We start from the raw sequence: 21871 nt of genomic DNA, 5'->3' as shown, positions 1-21871 counted from the left end.
AGGTAGATTCTTTACCACTAAGCTCCCAGGGAAGCCCTCTCTGACCTGTATCCTGCATTAACTGTCTTCGAAGTGCTTATCAACAGTTCTCACTATCGAGTTATGCATTAGATTTATTCGTCCTCTATCTCTTTAATTAAAATGTAAGTTTCATGAGAACCTTGTGGCTCAGCTGGTGAAGAATCCATCTGCAATATGGAAGACCTGGGTTTGATCCCTGAGTTGGGAAGAGCCCCTGGGGAAGGGAAAAGCTATCCACTCCAGTATTCTGACCTGGAGAATTCCATGGACTTCCATGGAGTGACAAAGAGTAGGACACGACTGAGCAACTTTCACTTTTCACGGGAACAAGGATTTTATCTGACTTGCTTGCTGAGCACCTGGAACTGTGTCTGCCTAGTATAGATAGCAGGTGCTCAAGAGATGTTAGTTGTATTAAGTAAGTGAATGAATCTGTATTTTGCTTTGCATTTAAAAATGCCAGAAAGCCCCACTTTGGGCCACACTTCCAGGGCAATACCATCCGAGGACCAAACCTCCTCGGTGGGGAGCATCAGCTTTACTGAGACAACTCCCCTCACCTTTCGGCTCCTGAAGAGGTGACCAATCAGCCTGGTTTGCCTGCAACTGAGAAGGAGTGTCCTGGAACTCAGGACTTTTCCGAGTTAAAAGTGGGCAAGTCCCTGGCAAACCAGGACAGTTGGCTGCTGCCACACTGGCAGACATCTTGAGCTCACACCCTCTACCTGATGCCACACACCAGTGGTCCACCCCCACCGACACTTCAGATGACGTGTGTGGGCCAACCAATTGCCAGCAAATGTGTACTAGTCAAGAGTCACAACATCCTCCAGTGGCTGGAGAGCAGGGAAAGGAAGCACAAAAATCAGTAAAATAAATATGCTTTCTGTCCTTAGGAGGCTTACAGTTTAATGAGGGAGATGGATACACAAAGACGTTATTTCAATACAAAATGTAATGCCTCTTTAAACTGCCTTCTCCAAAAATACTAAATCAGCAAGCAACTTTTCTCTATCTTGGGTTTAATTATTTTAGCTGAATCAATCTGATCTAAACTGAATTTTTCCTAAAATGAAGTTTTTTCTGATAAAAATAAAATGTAGTAGGTTTAACAGTTGCTTCCAAAGATATCAGGTCCTAATCTCAAGAACTTGTAAATGTTACCTTATTTGGAAAAAGAGTCTTTGCAAGTGTGATTAAGGCTTTTGAAATCAGGAGAGTCTCGTGGATTATTCAATATGTGTGTGTGCAATTCAGTTGTGTCCGACTCTTTGCGACTCCATAAGCTGCATAGCCCACCAGGCTCCTCTGTCCACTGCCTTCTCCGGCCAAGAATACAGGAGTGGGTTGCCATTTCCTTCTCCAAAGGATCTTCCTGACCCAGGGATCTAACCCTCATCTGTTGGGTCTCTGGCATTGGCAGGCAGATTCTTTACCACTAGCGCCACCTGGTGGGCCCTTAAAAGAGGGAGGCAGAAGGAGATAATGACAGATGAGAAGGCAGAGAGACTATGGAAGCAGAGATGTGGCCACAAGCCAAGGCATGCCAGCAGCCACCAGAAGCTGGAGGAGGCAAGAAACAGGTTTCCCCCTAGAGTCTCTGTAAGGATCCATGGCCCTGCTGACACCTTGATATCAGCCCAGTGAAACTGATTTCAGATTTCTGGACTCTGGAACTGTGAGAGAATAACCTTCTATTGTTTAAGCCACCAAGCTTGTAATTTGCTACTGCAGCCACATAAAACTAATACATGTACTTAAAGGAAATAAAAATCACATGCTATCTCACCACCCAGACATAGCTACTGTTAACCTACTTACATTGAAACCTAAAAGAAGCAATCTGCCCGGGGCTTCCCAGCACTGAAGATAAACACTGCCATCACTTCCTATGTATTGCATATACTGCTTTTTTCCATTTAACTTTGTGTTGTGGTCTGCAAATAGTCTTCAGAAATATGACTTTTCATGGCTACACAGGATTTAAAACAATAGATTTATTATCATTTATTTAACCCTTCCCTTATTGTTGGACATGTAGATACTCCCTAATTTTGTTACTGTTACTACAGCAGTGAAATATTTGTAAATCAGTTATTCATGTGCACATCTGATTATCTTAGAATGGAGTCTGGGAATAGAATTACTGTATTAAAAAATATGAGCATTTTAGGACCCTTGATAGTAATTTCAAATGACTTGCTCGATGTCCAGCCAGTTTACATTTGCAATAGAAAACTATGACAGAGCCAGCGTCACCACAGGCTTGGCAACGTGAAATACTAACATTAAAAACAATTTTTTTTAATATGAAAATACAATTTTTCTAATACATTTATACTTTTTAAATAACTATGTTTCTTTACAAATTGTCTGTTGAGGTTCTTTGCTCATTTGTTTAGCAGGGTGTTGAGTGTTTTTTCTTCTTTATTGATATGTAGGAGTTTTATATAATTAAAAAATATTCATCTCCTGTCATCTTTATTGTAAACGTTTTCCATAGTTGGTCATTCACCTTTTAATTTTGTTAATATATTTTTAATGTATAAAATATAATATTTATGTAGTTTAGTTTGTTAAATTTGTCTTTGGTGATTTTTTTTCCTTTGCTTTTGCTCTTACAAAATCCTTCACCCTGAAATCTGTTAAGTGGTAAGAATGTATCTTGACTTCTCCCCTCTCCCAGCACTTAGCCAATTTTCCTAACATTGTTTATTGAATTGTTCCCTCATTAGTTTGGGATGTTTTCTGTATTTCATATTAAGCTATTAAATACCTAAGCCTATTTAAGAGCTGTTAAATCTAGTTTAAAAACAGTGTGGCAGAGTCTGAGACAGAATGTTAAATCGTTATTTCCACTTACTATCTGTACAAACCCAGGCAAGAGTCACTTGAGCCTCAATTTACTCATCTGTAAGAGACAGTAAAACCTATTTCACAGAGTTTTTTTGAGGACTGAATGAAATAATATTTGTAAGAAGCTTATCATATAGTAAGCACTAAGTAGCAGATATCATCATCATCATTACTTCATTAATAGCTTTCTAATCCTATTATATTCCACTGAAATGTTATTCCACTTCATCTGTGCAAGTAAGCTTAAATAAATCATTGTAAGAATGTGTGACAATGTAATAGAGCTGTTCCCATGTCCCTGGAAAAGGTTTGCTTATATTTTCATAATTCATCACTGTGATTTAGAGAAATTTACTCAACTATAAATTCAAGGATAAAGAGTCACGAGATCCTGCCTATGTAAAGCTCACTTGTCACAACAAAACATCTTTTATTTCTTAGTGTCCTTAAACTATATCTAAATACAATGTTAAGTTCTCTTGAGATTTGATGACAAGTGGACAGTAACGTTGCTTTGATATTTTCTGTTGCTGTGGAAGACAGAATGATTAGCAGTGTCAGGGAACAGAAGCAGGGAGAGATAAACATGGATTTTGTTTTGACCCTATAAACAAGATCTAAGAAGAAACTTGTATTTCTGAAATTTCTAGACAAAAATTCCTATCTATCCCTAACTATCATAGAATTAAACTTAATTAAAATAAGTTGGACTCATTCAGCTATTTAACACGTGATGTTGTAGTCTTATTTAAGGATGAAACTATTATACTGTACTTAGATTAAAACTATGTAGAAAACAAGAAAGTCTTATGCACAAATTAAAACAACAGTAAGATATATTTTTGGTTGATTGAGATTGGGAAATAATTTAGTAAATTAAAAATACTCAGTGTTGGCAAGGCTGCAGGAAAAAGAACATTCTTATATCTCTGCAGAACTTGGCAACATGTGACAAAATTTTAAATAAGATCCTTTTACTTAGTAAATCTACTTCTGTGATTTTTTTCCATAAGGATATAAACAGAAAAAAGTATAAGGATATATGTGCAAAAATGTTTACTATAACATTGCTGATAAAAGTAAAATGTTAAGAAACAAAATGTCTAAATACCCATCAGTAGGAATCTGGTTTAAGAAATCACTGTGTATATGAGATAATACCCTGTAAAAATACTGTCTCTCTCTATTTTTTACCATGGAAGGATGGTCAAATTGTTGAATTAGCACTGTTCCATAACATCAGAATGTATTGAATAGTACTGAGGAACAAAAATAGGGAGAGAGAAAGGGAGATACCGAGAGAGAGGCAGACAGATAGACAGATCTGTAAGGGTATCTTCTGAAAATGTGAATAGCACTCATTAACTCCTATGTAATTTCAAATTAAAGAACATTTATATGTCCAAAATAGGTTTATTACAAGAGACATAAGAAAGATTCTTGCCCATGGTTAGAGCCTTGGTCTGGTCCTTACCGATAATTGCAAGTCTTCCATAAACTTAATTTCAAACATCCCCTCTGACCACCCTACTTCAACAGTTTACTGATTTCACTGGGATGAATGATCCATTGATCTATTTTTTTCATTGTTACCCGCCTTAGGCCCTCCTGTCTCTTCTTATCCAGACAAAATTCTATGGTCAATTATTTCAATCACTCACTCGCACACACTCTGATCTCCCTCCACCTCTTTTTCTAGCTGAGTCTCAACCTTGGTTAAACCCAACTCTTCACCTACTCGGCACCTCCCCCACCCCCATCACAGCCAAATGTTCAAGCCCTAATTTTAAGGTTGACACTACAGACATGCTCAAAGCATTTATTCTCCTTTTCCTGTGGGGGTGGGATTTGGTGATGCTGCAACTGCTAGGTAGGCGTTCTTCTCTTGCCCATTTGTCCTCCACCACCCAACTCACTAGCCCCATCTACACTCCCTCTTAGCTGCTTTTTCCAGAATCTTCTCTCTCCTCAGCTTTCTGACCTCTCTCTTGATTTCTGTTTAATTCTCTCTCCCCTCTCTACCCACCCACCTCTTTATACAACTCCCAACAGAAACACCGAAGGAACAGCCTGAAATGAATTAACCATGCGGGTAGCATCTGAAGTCTCAGGTTCCTGTTCTGTTTGGGGATAGAGTGTGACCTTGGGCCAGTCACTTCGTTCTCTGCTTCTTTGTTTCCTTCCTATCTACGGACGCACATTTGGTTACGTAAATATGGAGATGGTTTAAACTAGCTCGTGTAAGCAAACAAACATTCTGAAAATGTAAGATAGGAAAGATATAGCAAATAGTGCCATCACCCTGCTTTCCTCACAATACCATCCTAATTCCATCACCAAGATAATGGCAACCAGCTGGTAAGTATTATTATTGTAATTTTAGTGCTGAAACTTTCTTTGGCCCATCCATGCATCCCACCCAGTAACCATAATGGAAATCCAAACACTCACCGTGAATTTCTCATAGAGCTCATAAGTCAGGAGGGGGTTGGGCAGCTCCCGAAAGTAAAGCTTGCAGAGAGAGCCCACACAGTGGATGTCCTGGAGGTACACTTCCCTTGTCAGATCTGGACATTGATCTGAGCCAAACTCCTGCCTGAAACAACACAGACAGAGACATAACAATCCCAGGAACATGTGTTCCATGTCAGCAGCTACTTGGGCTGCTTAGAGGGTGAAAAGACCCTAAACTGCTGATCTGACCATATTTTTGACCTTGATTCAAAAAGACCTTCTATTCCAGGCCCAAGAAAGCTACGAAAGATTTCCACTTTAGGTCTGGGTCATCCCTGCAGAAGCTGCTGTAATGAGAAAGACATAATCCCATTTACGAATGGCTTCCTAATGGCATTATGTCTGTAGTTTCAATCGTGAACAGTGAAGAAATATGAAAACAATCTCCCCAAAACCCTGTTGAGATTTCAGTTTTTCCAAAATATTGTTCTAAATGAACTTCTCTCTCTTGGAGGAGAAACCAAACCCAGGGTGAGTCAGATTGTTATCATTCATGTCCACATATTCATGTCAGCCAACTTGTTTTATCTGGAGACTCAAACTCAAGGTCTGAGAACTTCAATCAACTCTCTCTTTGGTACTGAGTGGAAACTTCTAGGCTGCCTGACAGTGACTCCCATAGGGCAAATAAGCTTATAAATATCTTCTTAAACACTCTATAGTGGGGTGTTTGAGAACATCATCAGATTCCAGGCCTCATTTCTAATGGAAAAAACACTTCTGAGCATGATTAATGAATATACTGCCTCAAATGGTATATACTTGCAAGTTAAAAATTTATTTAAAAGATGATAAATCTGAGCGTTAATACAGAAGAGAAGTTAGGTTTTTTGAGAGTATTCATTTAGTCAGGCAAGAAGTGACAACGGCAACTGGACTCTCAAAACCAGCATCTGGCAACAGCTTGCTGCCCCTTCTCCTGTGGTTCTGCCCTTTAACAAAGAGAAGGGAAATCCCTGATGCTGCCAGACCCTGAAAAGGACTGAGTGAGGCCTTGAAAAGAAAACCATGCAGTGGCCTCATAAATTCACAGGCATGTGTTTTTTTACAAGGGCAGAACACAAACAACTTAGAGCTTATTCATCTAGTTAGCCAAAAATCTCCCTTGTCAAGGCTAAGGTCAGCCCCTAAGTGAAAAAGAATTGGCCATTGTCCAAGTGTCCTTCCATAATACCGCCTTCTGTGCAGTACGCTTCAGAGCTGAGAGTAAACCAGTACTTGCTGTTGAAACTCTGAAAAATATCACGTGAGTAAATCAGTGAACTGATGTAAGCACCCAGATGTGTTAAAATCTATGGCTGCAAAAAAACAGCTATTTTTAAAATAGTTATCACTTCTCCGGGAGTAAAAAGGATGTTTTATTCCTGTGGTATAGTTTTATGACAATTGAGATTTGAGGAGGAGGGGCAGAAAACTGAATAGGAGGAAGAAGATAAAAATGACTTACCTGCACAGTGTAAAATTTACACATTAATCCTGTAACAATGTTTTATTTTAAAAGTCTACATTTGTAACTAAAGAATATATAATAAATATATTAAAATGTATTCTTTTGTATTAAAGAACAATCTTTAAAATACATAAACCTATTATTTTAGTCTTAGTACACTATATATATTATATATAAGGTCTATATTTTATATATATACCTATGTGTGTGTGCTAAGTCGCTTCAGCTGTGTCCAGCTCTTTGTGATGCTGGACTGTAGCCACCAAGCTCCTCTGTCCACAGGCTTCTCCAGGCAAGAATACTGGAGTGGGTTGCCATGCCCTCCTCCAGGGGATCTTCCAGAGTCAGGGATCGAAGCCACATCTCTATGTCTCCTGCATTGGCAGGCAAGTTATTTACCACTAGTGCCTATATTGTATGTAATGTATATATTCTTTATATACACTACATATACTACTTTTATTTTACAGCTATAATATCAATATATATTTGAAGATTACCGTCCTTTTAAGTCAAAAAACTCTGGGATACATTTTAGAATTGTTTAGGATAAATCCATAGAATTGGAAATAGTTCCCGTACCAGTAATTTCAAAAATACAGGCATCAGTTAGGGAAATGCACAATCATGCAGACTTCTGATCTTCCGAACCAGAGGAAATTATCAAATGTTGAGTGTGTGTCAACAGAAAAGCTCACACTGACCTCTAAGTTCTGAATACCACGTAATGGTATGGGATCTGAGCTTTGGATCGGCAAGTGAGTAACAATAAATCATTTTTTCCCAACTTGTAATTTAAATCATTTGAGTTCAGCTGAATCCACCTAAGAAGAATAAATCTGGTGCAAGACATAGGAACCGATTAAAAGCCCTCAGGAGTTGCTGTTGGAAGGAATTACATCAGATTGAGCTTCCTGATGAGATTAAGAACAGTTAGGCATCTGAAAACATTAGCACTTGATCTTGTGCCCTGACATCCTTCCCTCAATCCCTTCAGTTTTTAATACTCCCGACACTTGCAGATAAACGTATGAACAGAGGAAGGATCATGGGAGAATTCTTTGGGGGCGATTCTTGAGCTTACCTTAGCCGTTGTATGTTTGAGGTGACTCCTGAAAGCCGATAAATTCCATCCACTATGCCATGAGTCTCTATAAATTCTGCACAGCTCTTCAATACATATGGAACTATGTAAAGGAAAAGAAAAAAGCATTACGTTTAAGTCTGACTGTCTTTTAGAGATAGGCTTTTAAAAATCCAGGTAACTTTAAAGAGAAGTAAGGAACGCATATGAGTTACAAGTGGAAACAATTACGTTTAAATGGGAGATGATGTTCTTTGGTATTTAAAAAAAAAATCATAGGGTTTTGTTAAAGTTGGAAAATGCGTGTGTTTTAAGAGTTAGGTCTTAAAGAATTTGAAAAATATGCAAACACTTGGATTTTTGAAACCAGCGGTGACCTTGGAAATCCCACAAGTCAGTCTCCTTATTTCACTGATTCTCAAAGTGTGGTCTCCTGACCAACAGCACCAACCTCTCCTCGGAACTTGTTGGGAGTGCAGATTCCCAGGCCCCACTCCAGACCCACTGAACTGGAAATTCTGGAGGGGGTGCTCAGCAATCTGTGTTTTAAAAAGCCTTCCACGTGACCTCTGTGATAAAATTAGAGAACTATTGCCTATTCTACACATGAGGAAGCCAAGGGGCAGGTAAATTTATTTACCTCGCTTAAGAGCACTTGTTGCTTGTAAAATGTAATTAACATATGGAAAGATGCTTATGATGTACCTGTCTACCTATGATATAGATAGGTGAAAGAAAAGGCACAAAATCAAATATATGTTGTGAATTCAGCTATGTTTAGAAAACAGCAAAGGGAAAAAAGACTGGAAGAATATTTGCCAGAATGTTAAAGGTGATTTAAAAGTTAAACTGTTTTTTTTTAAAGGTGAGAACCACCCCTCACTTCACCACCACCAAATGGGTCAAAGAGTCACTGATTGAATGGACCTCATAAAAGAGACCAACATGGCCTCTTGAGTTCCTGCCACTCCTTAAGTCCAATGTCTAGGTAGAAGAGAATGGCTGTGCTGTTCTCTCCTCAGGGCTGGACCTGGTCAGCCCAGCCAGCTCAGTGACCCAGAATGGAAGCCACAAGCCCTCTGGATGGCATGGAGAGACTCCATGACTTGCCACTTTGGTCCTTGGGCAGATCCACCTGAGGTCCCTCTGTGAGCATGCTGTGGATGGTACGGAACTAACAAAGCCCTGGGTGCTGAAGTCTTCCAGCATAGAGGTAGGATGGAAACTCCATTACTGCGCTGTGCTCACTCCCCCAAAACATACACAATCCATTAATATCTTCAGTTCAGTTCAGTTCAGTCGCTCAGTCGTGTCTGACTCTTTGGGACCCCATGAATCACAGCACGCCAGGCCTCCCTGTCCATCACCATCTCCTGGAGTTCACTCAGACTCACGTCCATCGAGTCCGTGATGCCATCCAGCCATCTCATCTTCTGTCATCCCCTTCTCCTCCTGCCCCTAATCCCTCCTAGCATCAGAGTCTTTTCCAATGAATCAGCTCTTCGCATGAGGTGGCCAAAGTACTGGAGCTTCAGCTTTAGCATCATTCCTTCCAAAGAAATCCCAGGGTTGCTCTCCTTCAGAATGGACTGGTTGGATCTCCTTTCAGTCCAAGGGACTCTCAAGAGTCTTCTCCAACACCACAGTTCAAAAGCATCAGTTCTTTGGTACTCAGCCTTCTTCACAGTCCAACTCTCACATCCATACATGACCACAGGAAAAACCATAGCCTTGACTAGACAGACCTTAGTCAGCAAAGTAATGTCTCTGCTTTTGAATATGCTGTCTAGGTTGCTCATAACTTTTCTTCTTAGATTAGACTAATGCCAATCTATCAGTGCTTAATGCACTTGATCACACCTGCACACAATTCCAAGCTGGACTGGACCTTTACATGAGTAGATACTAGGCATTCAGACTCAACATTCTTCCTGGATTCTCTATTACAACACTTTCCACACAACTCCCCCACCATTTCAACTACTAATCATTTTAAGTGCTAAGTAAAACTCATCGTACTTACCATATCCCACCCACCTTTCAAAGACCATGTATCTCCAGAGCCTTTCCCTTCCAGGACACACCCTGTCATTCATGACCAACTTACCCCAGGTGGAAAGAGGGCAGGGAGTGCACTTGGAACTATTGAGGCCAGAGACCACAGAGGTGGAACTACCTACCCCCATGAATGAATACAGGGTGGGAGTGGGGTGTGGTACATGAGGGGCTGTGAGTGTGGGCAGGGGTCCAGAGTCCCTGCCTGGCTTCAAGCAGAAGAGCTTTACTTTCATTTATTTTATGAAAAAGGTTCTTGGTGAAATTTTTGTCTCCTACCCTTGTGCCTCTAAATATATTTTGTATATAAATAAGTAAATGGCAAACAGAGTTCCAATGCTTAAAAAACTTGTCTTGTTTAAAAACAGATCCCCATTGTGCACAACAGGTTGACTCTCTCCACCACACCAAGCTGTTGTTCTGTAGCCTGCCACGGGTGGCCATGATGGAGAGTCCAGCTTTGGACTCCAAAGTGCCTTTTGTAACCTTGGGCAAAATATGCAGTATCTCTGTTTCTTAATTTCCACATCTATAAAACAAGGATAACAGCGATATTAACCTCATAGCTAGGACTGAAATAATAATTGTTAACACTTAGCACAGACCCTGGAATACAGTATGCATTCTACAATAACAGTTGTTTCTGTTTGAAGCTTCTGTATGATGTAAGCTTATCATTTGTGAGATGCAGTCTTGGTGAAAACTGTGCTACCTCCTACCTGGTAGGCAGTGGGGCGGAGCTGACCAACAGCTTACAAGTTCATATTCACCTCCACTATGCGGAATGGGTTTTGCATCCCTCTATGGTTCAGTGTTTCTATTTGAAGTGATTATGCTCACCTGATGCCATTTTTCTATGCACTGAGGTATATCTTCATAAAACAAAGGCAGTGGCACCCAACAGGGTACAGATTTTGTTAGACTTCTGAACTATGCATGCCCTTGATGTTTCTCAGTGTGTGTCCGTACCAAGGAACACGGCTGTTGCAGGGCACCGGTGGACTTGAGAGCTTGGGGACAGTCCCAAGGAGGACTCAAAGACAAAATCCTCAGCCTCGAAGGGACTTTATAAAGAACACTCCACAGAAGGGCAGTGCAGGGTCACAAGTCTGTCTTACCCCCTTCTCAAAGAGCCACCTCCCAGCACCAGGGCACTCCACTGCAGCCCCTCAGGCTCTGTTTGTTTTCAAGGTGAGGAAAACACATTCCCGGATGGAGCCTCTACCGTAAATTTACTCTGGCTTCGGTACAGAGGCCCTAGAACCTCTTGTCCACAGCTCTGTTTAAACAGGAGGCAATTTTAAAACAATCCAAGGGAAAAGGCCATGGTCCCAGTCCCTGAGGAGTGCTGGCCTTCCTGGATTCTCGTCTTGGGTCAAGTTGGAAGACGCAGGAATTCTCCATCACTCACAGTGAATGGGAAAGGAGCCACTTGACCTCTGTAACCATCCAGCTCTAGAGCCAGAGCAGAGCACTTCTCAGACTGTGGTCCCAAAGAGGGCCAGCAGCAGTAGCTGCCTCACAAGTGCCTCAATGCTGAAGCTGAAGAATCACGGTCTAGACCAGTGATCCTCATACTTTAACATGGATACAAGCCCTGGGATCTTGTGAACATGCAGATTCCAACGGGAGGGTGGGAGTCAAGAATCTGCATTTCTGACAAATTCCCAGGTGATTCAGATACAGCCAATCTGTAGCCCATGCTCAGGGCAGGAATGCTCTAACTGACTAGTGATATTTCAGGGGCTTATTAAGAGTTTAGTCTCAAAGTCTCAGAATTCTTCAGACTATTGTTCCTGGGGTCCAATAAAATTGGGGACAACCTAGGATTCTGGACAGGATAAAAGCTTGAAACAAAATAGCTGAGTAGTTAGAGATGGAAAGAAAGTGTCCATTGTCTATTTAGGTTGCTGTTGGAGGCTGGAGTCACAGAGCTAGTTCTGTGGGATTTACCATGGACCCAAAGAACTTCAAGTCTCCTCCTACAGAGGGGCACACAGTTGCTGATTATGATATAATGCTGTAACTTCTTCGAATTGTTGTACTGACGGTTCTCTAAGTCCCTTTCTTATTTTGTTTTTTTCTGGATCAGCGACCTTAAACGTTACATTTTAGTTTGAGTACAAAATAAATCTTGAGGTGGTTTTCTATGATGGAAAAGAGCACTTTGATTTACGCTTTACAGTTTATAAATGTTTTAAAGTCCTTTGTTTCATTCGATCCAACTTGGTACAACTAAAAGACATTGTATACTTGTAAATAAATGTGGGGGTAGTCTCCTCAATTCTGAACCTCTTCAAGGGTTTAGGGAAGAAAAGGCCAGCAGTCAAATCATTTCTTTGAATCCCCTCTAGAGGTAATGTCTGCTAAGCTACCCCAGCTCCCTGCATGGCCAGGATCTAACCAGATCTGGTGATGGAGAGTGGAAAAAGCACAGTTTTATTTGGTCAGTTAAATGGTCTTGGCAGCCACATTCTTTCACAATGCAAACTCCATTTGTGTTTCAGAGAAACATGGCACTCCCCCCTCCCCATTCTGGATTTTTGTTAAGGTCTTGGGCTGCTCAGATTTCATTTTCTCTCTGGGGGCTGCATCCCTAATCTTCAAGGTAAAGTCTAGTGAGGCAAACACACCATGGACTACTACTCAACAATAACTAAGAATGATACAGCATATGGGTGACAGAAGCCATATGATTCCATCCACACAGAACTGGAGAAAATGCAAACCAATTTATAGTGGGAGAAAGCAGGGAAGAGGCAGGACTGCAGAGGAGCTGAGAACACTTGGGGCATGATGGATACATTCATCATCTTGATTGAAGTAGTAGAAAAGACCAAGGATCACTGGTGGATAAAGAACCGATACTCGCAAAAGGGAAAGGCAAAGAGAGACAAGCGGCTGAACAGGGAAGAAAGATTTGAGACTCTTCTGCTGGGCACAGGGGAGGGACGGAGGGAGGGCTTCAAGTAGTTCTGCTGTGCTTGAATGAGGCAGTTTTTCAAGAGATGAAATAAAGATTTAAATCCCTTTTCTATTATTCTTGGGAGTCAGCAGAGAACTTCCTAGCTTTCCATCCCCCAGGAATCCAAGAGCTGTCAGAGCAGCTCCCCTGCTTCTCCCTCTGCCAGCTCCCACTCTGTATTTCTGCTCCCTCCTTCCTCCGGCGCGAGACTCCAACTCCGGTGCTGTGTTCCTCGCAGCCTCTGTGGGTCTTGGCTTGGCTAAGAGGCCTCTGTCCTGCAATTCTCCTTCTTCGGTTGCACCCCCCACCCCCATCGGCTTTAATTCTTATTCCTCCTTTCTGTTTTAACTTCTTTCTACTCCCTTCCTCCTGGCCTAATGTAGAGTTATAGAATTTGTGGTGTTTATTTTTTAAAGTATAATGTTTTCTGTTTTTTACAAAAAGCAAATTAACTGCTTTCTAATTTTCCAAGGGGAAAAAAGGTTTAAGTATGCCCTGTCTTCCTTGGAGTAGTTTCTTTTTTTTGTTCCTTTAACTGTAAACAAAATTGAGATACAAATCAAATGTCATAAAGTTCACCCTTTTCAAGCACACAATTAAGTGGTTTTCAGTATATTGACAGAGTTAAGCAACCACCACATTTCAGAACATTTTCATTACTCCAATTCCAGAACATTTCTCTATGTACAAGGTTATTCACTGCAGCCATATTTGTAATAGCATGAGATACTCCATCAACAGGAAGCTATTTATATAAATGATGGAATAGCCATATAATGGAATACTATATAGTCATCAAAAGAATGAGGAAACCTTCATATACTGATATACATGAAGTATATACTGATATACATGTAGCATTCTCCCAAGATAAATTGTTAAGCAAAAAGAATGAGGTACAGACCAGTGTAGCAGTATACTAACATTTGTTTTTTAAAGAGAGAGAATAAAATAACCGCTATAAAATCCTTTGTACATGCATTAAATATCTATGGAAGGACACACAAAAACTTGATAACTTTAGTTGCCTGGAGGAAAATGAACTGGGAAGCTGGAGTCAGGGCTATCAGTAAGAGGGAGACTCTTCATTATATACTTTTTATACTTTTGAATTTTGAACTATAAGAATATATTACCTTTCCCCAATTTTTTTCATAAAAACCCAATTCAACAAATACTGCAAATCTGTTCTTACCCAGCACTAGGTACTGGGTGTTGCCTGAAATTATGTCATCTCCATCACTAAGCTGTGAGCTCTCTAGGTACAGTGAAGATAACACTGTCTTATTCATAAAATAGCCTTGAAAACACAAGCACTTAAAGTGTGCTGCTAAACAAGGGATTGGTCATTACTCTCCAGATAAGCTTTCAGTGCTCCGTTGATATCTGGGTCCTTCAAAGAAGAAAACACTTTTTATGTATCATGAAATAATAGTACTGCATAAGGTGCTATTTTTCTCTTTTAGTAGCCTTCTCCATAATCATAGCCAATCCACAAAACAGGTAAAATTCTTGATTTTGAAAATATGAAATATGATTCTCAGAGAGGTTATGTAAGTTGCCCAACATCACACAGCTAGTAGATGCCAAGTACACTTATCTGATTCAAACCCTCCTTGTCAGGAGGACAGGTTCCATGAGTTAGTGGCCAGGTATAGAGGCACCATTTAACCATTTAAGGAGAGCTGTTTGATTCCTTGCCCTTGACTAGAAAATGTCTGAAATTCTACCACTGCAGTCCCTACCATATGGTGGTGATGGCTTTTAGGTCACTTGTATTTGACAAGGAAGCCAAGAAGACTCAATGGAGAAAAGACAGTCTGGGAAAATTGGATACTCACATGTTGAAAATCAAACTAGACCTGTATCTTATACCACTTACCAATATTAACTTAAAATGGACTAAAGACATGAAACCATGGAACTCCTAGAAGAAGACATAGGAAAAAAGCTCCATGACATGGGTCTTGGCAATGACATTTTTGGCAATGACATCTAAAGCACAAGCAACAAAATAAAAAATAAACAGGCAGCGACATCAAACTAAAAAGGCTCTGCACGGCAAAGGAAACAACCAACAAAGTGAAAAGACAACCTATGGAATGGGAAAAAATATTTGTAAACCATGTATCTGATAAGAGGTAAATATCCAAAAAATAAAAAGAACTCAAACAACTCAATAGTAAAAAACTAAATAATACAGTCAAAAAATGGGGAAAAGATCTAGATGGACAATTTTCCAAAGAAAATATACAAAAGGCCAACAGATACATGAAAAATGCTCAACATCACTAGCCATTAGAAAAATGCTAATTAAAACCATAATGAGATATCACCTCATGTTAGAATGACCATCATCAAAAAGATAAGAGATAGATGCTGACAAGGATGTGGGGGAAAGGGAATGCCTGTGCACTGTTATTGAGATTATAACCTGCTATACCCACTATGAAAAGCAGTATGGATCTTCAGAAAATTAAAAATATTAACAAAACTGCCATATGATCTAGTAATTACACTTATGGAAATATATCCAAAGGAAACAAAACCACTAACTTGAAAAGATATCTGCACCACCCAGTTCACAATAGCATTACTAACAATAGTCAAGACATGGAAACAACATGTGTCCCTCAAGATGATCCAATAAATAAGCTGTGGCACACATATATACCAGAATAATATTCAGCCATAAAAACAAGGAAATTCTGCCATTTGTGACAACATGGATGGACCTTGAGGGCATGATGCTAAGTGAAATAAGTCAGACAGAGAAAGACAAATACTGTTTGATCTCACTTATCTGTGGATTCTAAGAAGAAAAAAAGAGACTCATAGAAAAAGAGATCAGATTTGTGGCTACCAGAGGCAGGGATGGGGAAGGTAGAGAGAAGGAATTGGAGAAAGGTGGTCAAAAGGTACAAATTTCCAATCACAAGATATATAAGTACTAGAATTATAATAGTATGAAGATTAGAGTTAATATTGCTGTATATTATATATGAAAATTAAGAGAGTAAATCCTAAGTGTTTTCATCATAAGGAAAAAATTTTTTCTTTTCTTTCTCTTTATATTATATCTATACGAGATGATGAATGCTAACTACACTTACTGTGGTAATCATTTCTCAATATATGTAAGTCAAACCATTATGCTGTACACCTTAAACTGAAATACAGTGGAGTATGTCAATTCCTGGCTTCCCAGATGGCTTATTGGTAAAGAATCGACCTGCTAATGTAGGAGATGTGGGTTCAGTCCCTGGTTTGGGAAGATCCTCTGGAGGAGGAAATGGCAACCTGCTCCAGTATCCTTGCCTGGAAAACTCCACGGACAGAGGAGCCTGGCAGGCTACAGTCCATGGGGTTGCAAAGAGTCGGACACAACTAAGCACAGTTACACACATATCAATAATATCTCAATAAAACCTGGGGGAAAGAATAAAAAATGAAAAAGATACACAAATATAAAGAGCAAAGAGTGACTGCACTGTCCCTTTTACACAACATTCCCCAGTATCTTAAACAGTAAAAGAGACACACGCCGAAAAGTTACTAGCAAGTTTTTACTTTTCTATATTCTTTATTTTGCTTTTCTGAATTTTCTGTAGTGAGGATGCGGTACAAATAATGTTTTTAAAGAATGGGTTTTTTTTTTTTAAAAATAAGTTTTAGTAAAGAAGCCAAAGGGTTTTCTAAAGTAAGTGAGGCAATTTCTGTATGTTTGTTGAAGTCCTTCCCAATGACCCTGGGAGGTAATTACTCCTGGTTAAATAGAAGTATTTGCCTAACCTGCTGCCCTGGTGGGGCCAAGGACTAACTCTGCTCCACTGCCAGGTGAGGCTGATGACGTCAGCCTGCATCCTAGAGGCCCCTCCTCTCCTCCCCTCCAGGCTCTCGGCTCCCAAGTCAAGATGGTTCTTTCCCACAGAAGTGTCCAGGTCCTGCCTCTGGCCGGCGCCCTCACTCATCCCCCCTGAGCCCTCTGGTCTCTACTATTGATATGCCCACGGCTCCCAGTGACAGTGATTCTTCTTCCATCAAAAGCACATGTACTGAGAGTCCATCCAGCCTCAGGGACAAAAAGGCGAATAAGACCTTTGCTCACAAGAAACCAAGAGGGGAAGAGACAATTCCTGTGCACTTACTATGTGTGGACCCCTGGGCTCACCACTTTCATGCATTATTTATACTCAGTGCAATCCTCCCAGCCACTTTCTGAGGAAGGTATGTCCTTGTTTTATATTAACAAACAAGGAAACTGAAGTTCAGAGGTGTTAAGCAACTCAGCCAGTAGGAAAAGACCAAGCGAAATATCTTAAGTACCCTTGAGAGGCAAAAAAATGTGACAGCATTTCTTCTAAAAAGATTCCACAAAGATGGGGGAAGTCAGGCAGGGTTTCTAGGTGTTGATCAAGAACAAGAAATTGTGTGCATTACAGAGGGCTGATAGTGACAGGGGAACTTCATTAAAGAGGACTGAGGCAGAACCTCACCCCGGCACCTCACGATGCTGTGAGATCACTGGATAAAGAAGGACCTACAAGGCTATGCAATAAGAACTCTGACATTGGTTCCCAGAGGGTGATTTGAGATGCTGTGATGTGATTAGATACAATGTGATGCAATATATACTGCGATATACGCAGAAAGCTTAGGCAAGCTGCCAGCATATAATAAGCACTTTGTAAACATTACCCACTTTCTGATGGGAGCTAGGGCAGAGAATGGTATAAACAAGGTAGGAAAACAAGAAATAATGTGGTGAATTCCAGGAATGCTGACTAGACCTGTCCGGTGGAGGGGAAGGTAAATTCAGGTAAACTGGGGGAGTTTTGACAGCTAAGGAAGACTGTTCTGTCTTGAGCTCCACTGCCAGAAATACCTTTCTAAAACACTATGATAAAGCCCCCCTACTCTGAAACCATCACTGGCTCCCCACTGCCTATAGAATAATGTCCAGTCTAGACAGTTGCCTACTCAGAGGTAACCCTGGAATTCTTCCCTTCAAGGGAACAGACTGTTGAGAAAGTTGGGTCAGGGAGCGGGTAATACGAAGGGAGAGTGAAAGTCGCTCAGTCGTGTCTGACTCTTCACAGCCCCATGGACCATACAGTCCATGGAATTCTCCAGGCCAGAATACTGGAATGGGTAGCCTTTCCCTTCTCCAGGGGATCTTCCCAACCCAGGTATTGAACCACGGGGGTCTCCCACGTTGCAGGTGGATTCTTTACCAGCTGAGCAACCAGGAAAGTCCTATGAAGGGAAAGACTTGCCACAAACATATCACTCCAACAAGAGAAAATAGGTGTCCCTCTTGGGTCAGCGTAGTCGGACACGACTGAAGCGACTTAGCAGCAGCAGCAGCAGCAGAGGACCTCTTACACTTTGCATAAGATGAAAGGGGAGGTGAGAGGGCCTGCTCTTTTCTGGTTGCTTCTGAAAATTCCTTTAAGAAAGCTCAGTGCTTTTGTGACTCAAAGACAAAAGGCTGGTTGAGGGCAGCTGAACACCTGGGGCAACACACCATCAATTAATGAGCAACTGGAAACAGCCTACCAGGGCCTGTCACAGTGGCCTCTGGGGTATGTTTTGGTTTCGGTGAGGGGAGGGTTGTGACCACAAGGAAGGGTGGAGCTGACTAGAGAACCTGGGTGAGATGTGATGAGGCCACATGGAGAACCAACCTGGAGGATCCCCACATGGTCTCGGGCTCAGAGCGGGCCCTGCCTGCCTTGTACATAGGAACTGTGCAGGGAATGTCCCTTTGCTGGGAATGTCCCTCTTGTCCCTTGCTGAACATGGGGGTTGCTAGGCTTTGCAATAATTTATGAAGACTTTTTTTTGGCTCATCTTTCCTACTGTCTGACTTTGCTCTCAGGGGAGTGTGGAGCAGACATCACTCAACTCCATAAGGCTGCTCACGGATGCCAGAAAGTTCTTCCGGGCATGCCCCAGCACACTCCCAGGCCCAGCTGGGAGCATCAGTTCCCTTATTACTGCCAACGAATCATTAAACTCGTCAGTTTAACTGCATCCAGACCATAGTCAGCTTGGCTCACCCGATCAAGATTTTATTTCCTGGACTAAAGCAGACCCTCTCTTTCTTCCCACCTGCTCCTTGAGATGCCACGGATGGAGGCTCTTCAACAGTGATGGATAACGAGGATGGCCATGTCTGGCTACCGAGAGAGTCCCAGAAGGGGGAAGGATGGAGCTGAGTCAGTTAATGAGACAGAAATAGGGAAAACAAACCAGCTTCTTGAACTGCGTGCTCACTAATACCAGTCATCTTAAGAATGAGGACAATGTACGCTTTCTTTCTCATCTGAGTGTCTCTAGGCCACCTTTTTTTTTTTTTTTCCTGCATGCCTTAGTAGGTGATCATGGGATGCACTAACAAAATGCTCTGTAGGGACTCTGTCAGTTCACTTAATTCTCACAACTCTGAGGTGTAGGCATTGCTATTCCTATCATACAGACAGAAAACTAAGGTTTGTTGTGGTTGGATGGCTTGCCCAAGGTCAAACTGTTAGTGGCAAAGCTGGGGTACAATTATGAGTCTGTCTGGATTCCAAGTTCATGTACTTTCCAGTACATTGTTAAGCCTAACCTCTACACCAGGGAAACCCAGGCACAGAGCAGGCATGAGGAAGACCAGAAAGCTGCAGAAAATTGAGGTGATTGGGTTTTTCCTGGTGGCTCAGATGGTAAAGGATCACCCTGCAATGCCAGAGACCTGGGTTTGATCCCTGGGTTGAAAAGATCCCCTGGTGAAGGAAGAGGCTACCCACTCCAGTATTCTTGCCTGGAGAATTCCACAGACAGAGGACTCTGGCATAAAGTCCATGGAGTCGTAGAGTAGGACATGACTGAGCGACTAACATTTTCACTTTTATGTCCGAAAGTAACCTGATGAGAGAGAAGGACTTATGACAAGGAATTAAGAAACCTGGGTTCTAGTCCTGACCTCCAGGTACTAGATTTCAGACCTTTGAGGAGAGTATCCACTATGTTCCTCTTTGAGTTGCCCCCAGGTGACTCACAGGTACTAGGTGCTAAGTACACATTAGTTAAAGCAACGTGACCAGTTGTATATACTTGAGCAAAAATATAGCTACTCCCAGCCTCGGGCTTTCATCTGCACAGGTTCAAGTTCTGGATCTAGACAATTGCTAATGGTCCTTCCAGGTCTAACATCCTGTGACCTGTGAACTTCCTGGATGAAGCTGGGGAGAAGCTGGGCTAGAAATTAAGAAGCCAGATTTGACCTCTACCTTCAATATTCAGGTCCTCACCCTACTGGTTCTGGTTTATATCTAGGACTGCTAGGGTAAAACACTCAAGTTCTTGTTAGTTTTGTTTGTTTCTTATTTGTATTGCTCATTGACTCCCCGACTTGCCCCATCCATAAGAATAGAAATTTGTATTAAATAAACTTCAATCTCAGCAGGTTTACATGTATCTCTTTGCTACGGCTGGACTCCTATTAACCCCAGTGCTATTTTGATTATTATGGAGCCTGGAATCGTCCAGGGACTTGGTTTTAAATGGTGCTGAGTTCATTTGAAGGTCCCCCTTGACTGATGGGACCATGGCCTGAGAGCAAGAAATATCTTCTCTTGCTTGTTGTACCTTCTGGGTTTCCTGGGAGCCTCAGCTTCCTGATGGCTTCCAGGTCTCTGGCACCATGGGTTCTTTTCATTTCTAGGTTTTCCTAAAATCATCTTTGCTAATGAAAAATGGGGAGCATTTAGAAAAAACAACTTCATCCCTGGCCCACTGTGTCTAAGGGAAGAACAGCCAGGTAGCCTTTATCAGCTTCTCCGGGCACACCCTCTCCTAGCATCCTTTCATTTCCTGCCCAGTATTCCCGAGCCACAGGCAGCCATTGTTTCCAGAACCGCTCTGCTTGGAAGCCCTGGTACCCTGGCCTCCCAGAGCTTCCTGTTGTTACAAGGCCTCTCCTTCCTGCTGAAAACAACAGCATTTGCCTGCCTATGTAACCCTTCTGGGGCAACTCATTTCTACCACGAGAAGAAGGCTATGGTAGGTTTGTTTTGTGTTTGCAAATACTGCGTGTTCATTAAACTTATTTAGCTTCCCCCCCACCCCCTTATTATATAAGGGCTACAAGCAGAAAAGAAATTAAATACAGATGAGCAAAAGAAAAAAAAAGTCACTAAATCTCATGCTTTGCTATTGGCACTTGAGACCTCTTTGGAGTTCATGGTTTAAGACTATGCATCTACATATACAGAATTTACGCTGGACCCAGGGCCACCCATTCCCAAAGGCTGAAACAGAGGCAGGGAGGCCTGCCTAGAAACCAGCCTCTCGGAGGTTCTCATACATTTGTTTGCCAAAGAAGCTCTGAGGAGCTTAAGGAAAGTGCAGATTCCCAGAGATGCCCCTGCAAATTCTCAGCACTATTCTTGGAGAAACTCTGAAAGAGACCCTCTTTAAAACTCCGCTAAAAAATATGGCAGGAAGGTCTCCCTGGTGATCCAGTGCCTAAGACTCTGCACTCCCCAGTACTGGGGGCCCAGGTTCGATCCTTGTTCAGGGAACTAGATACCACATGCTGCTACTAGGACCCAGTGCAGCCAAGTAAATAAATAAAATTTTAAAAATATGGCAGGAGCTCACGCAGCAACTGAACATAATAAAGGTTGGGGAGGTGTCAGAGCAGTGACACTGTTGGGACTTCAAGGGATAGGAAAGAAAGAAAGTGAAAGTTGTTCAGTTGTGTCTGAATCTTTGCAACCCCATGGACTTGCAGCCTTCAGTTCCTCTGTTCATGGAATTCTGTAGGCAAGAATACTGGAGTGGGTTGCCCTTCCCTTCTCCAGGGGATCCTAACCACCCAGGGGTCGAACCTGGGTCTCCCAGATTGCAGGCAGATTCTTTACCATCTAAGCCACCA

General features: G+C 41.6%; 1 protein-coding gene across 1 annotated transcript in view; it reads right to left on the bottom strand.

Annotated features, from left to right (window-relative positions):
- The window catches only part of ARHGAP31 (Rho GTPase activating protein 31), a 122204-nt gene that overhangs the window by 43474 nt on the left and 56859 nt on the right, over window positions 1-21871 (bottom strand). Inside the window, exons 2-3 of the mRNA XM_069554349.1 lie at window positions 7926-8028; window positions 5329-5473 (exon numbers count right to left, since the gene is read on the bottom strand). Coding sequence (XP_069410450.1) covers window positions 5329-5473; window positions 7926-8028 — 248 coding nt within the window. The remainder of the gene's footprint in view (window positions 1-5328; window positions 5474-7925; window positions 8029-21871) is intronic.

The sequence above is a fragment of the Ovis canadensis genome, chromosome 1 (assembly GCF_042477335.2).
Source record: "Ovis canadensis isolate MfBH-ARS-UI-01 breed Bighorn chromosome 1, ARS-UI_OviCan_v2, whole genome shotgun sequence".
NCBI classification, from domain to species: domain Eukaryota; kingdom Metazoa; phylum Chordata; class Mammalia; order Artiodactyla; family Bovidae; genus Ovis; species Ovis canadensis.
This window is presented reverse-complemented; position numbering and strand designations above follow the sequence as displayed.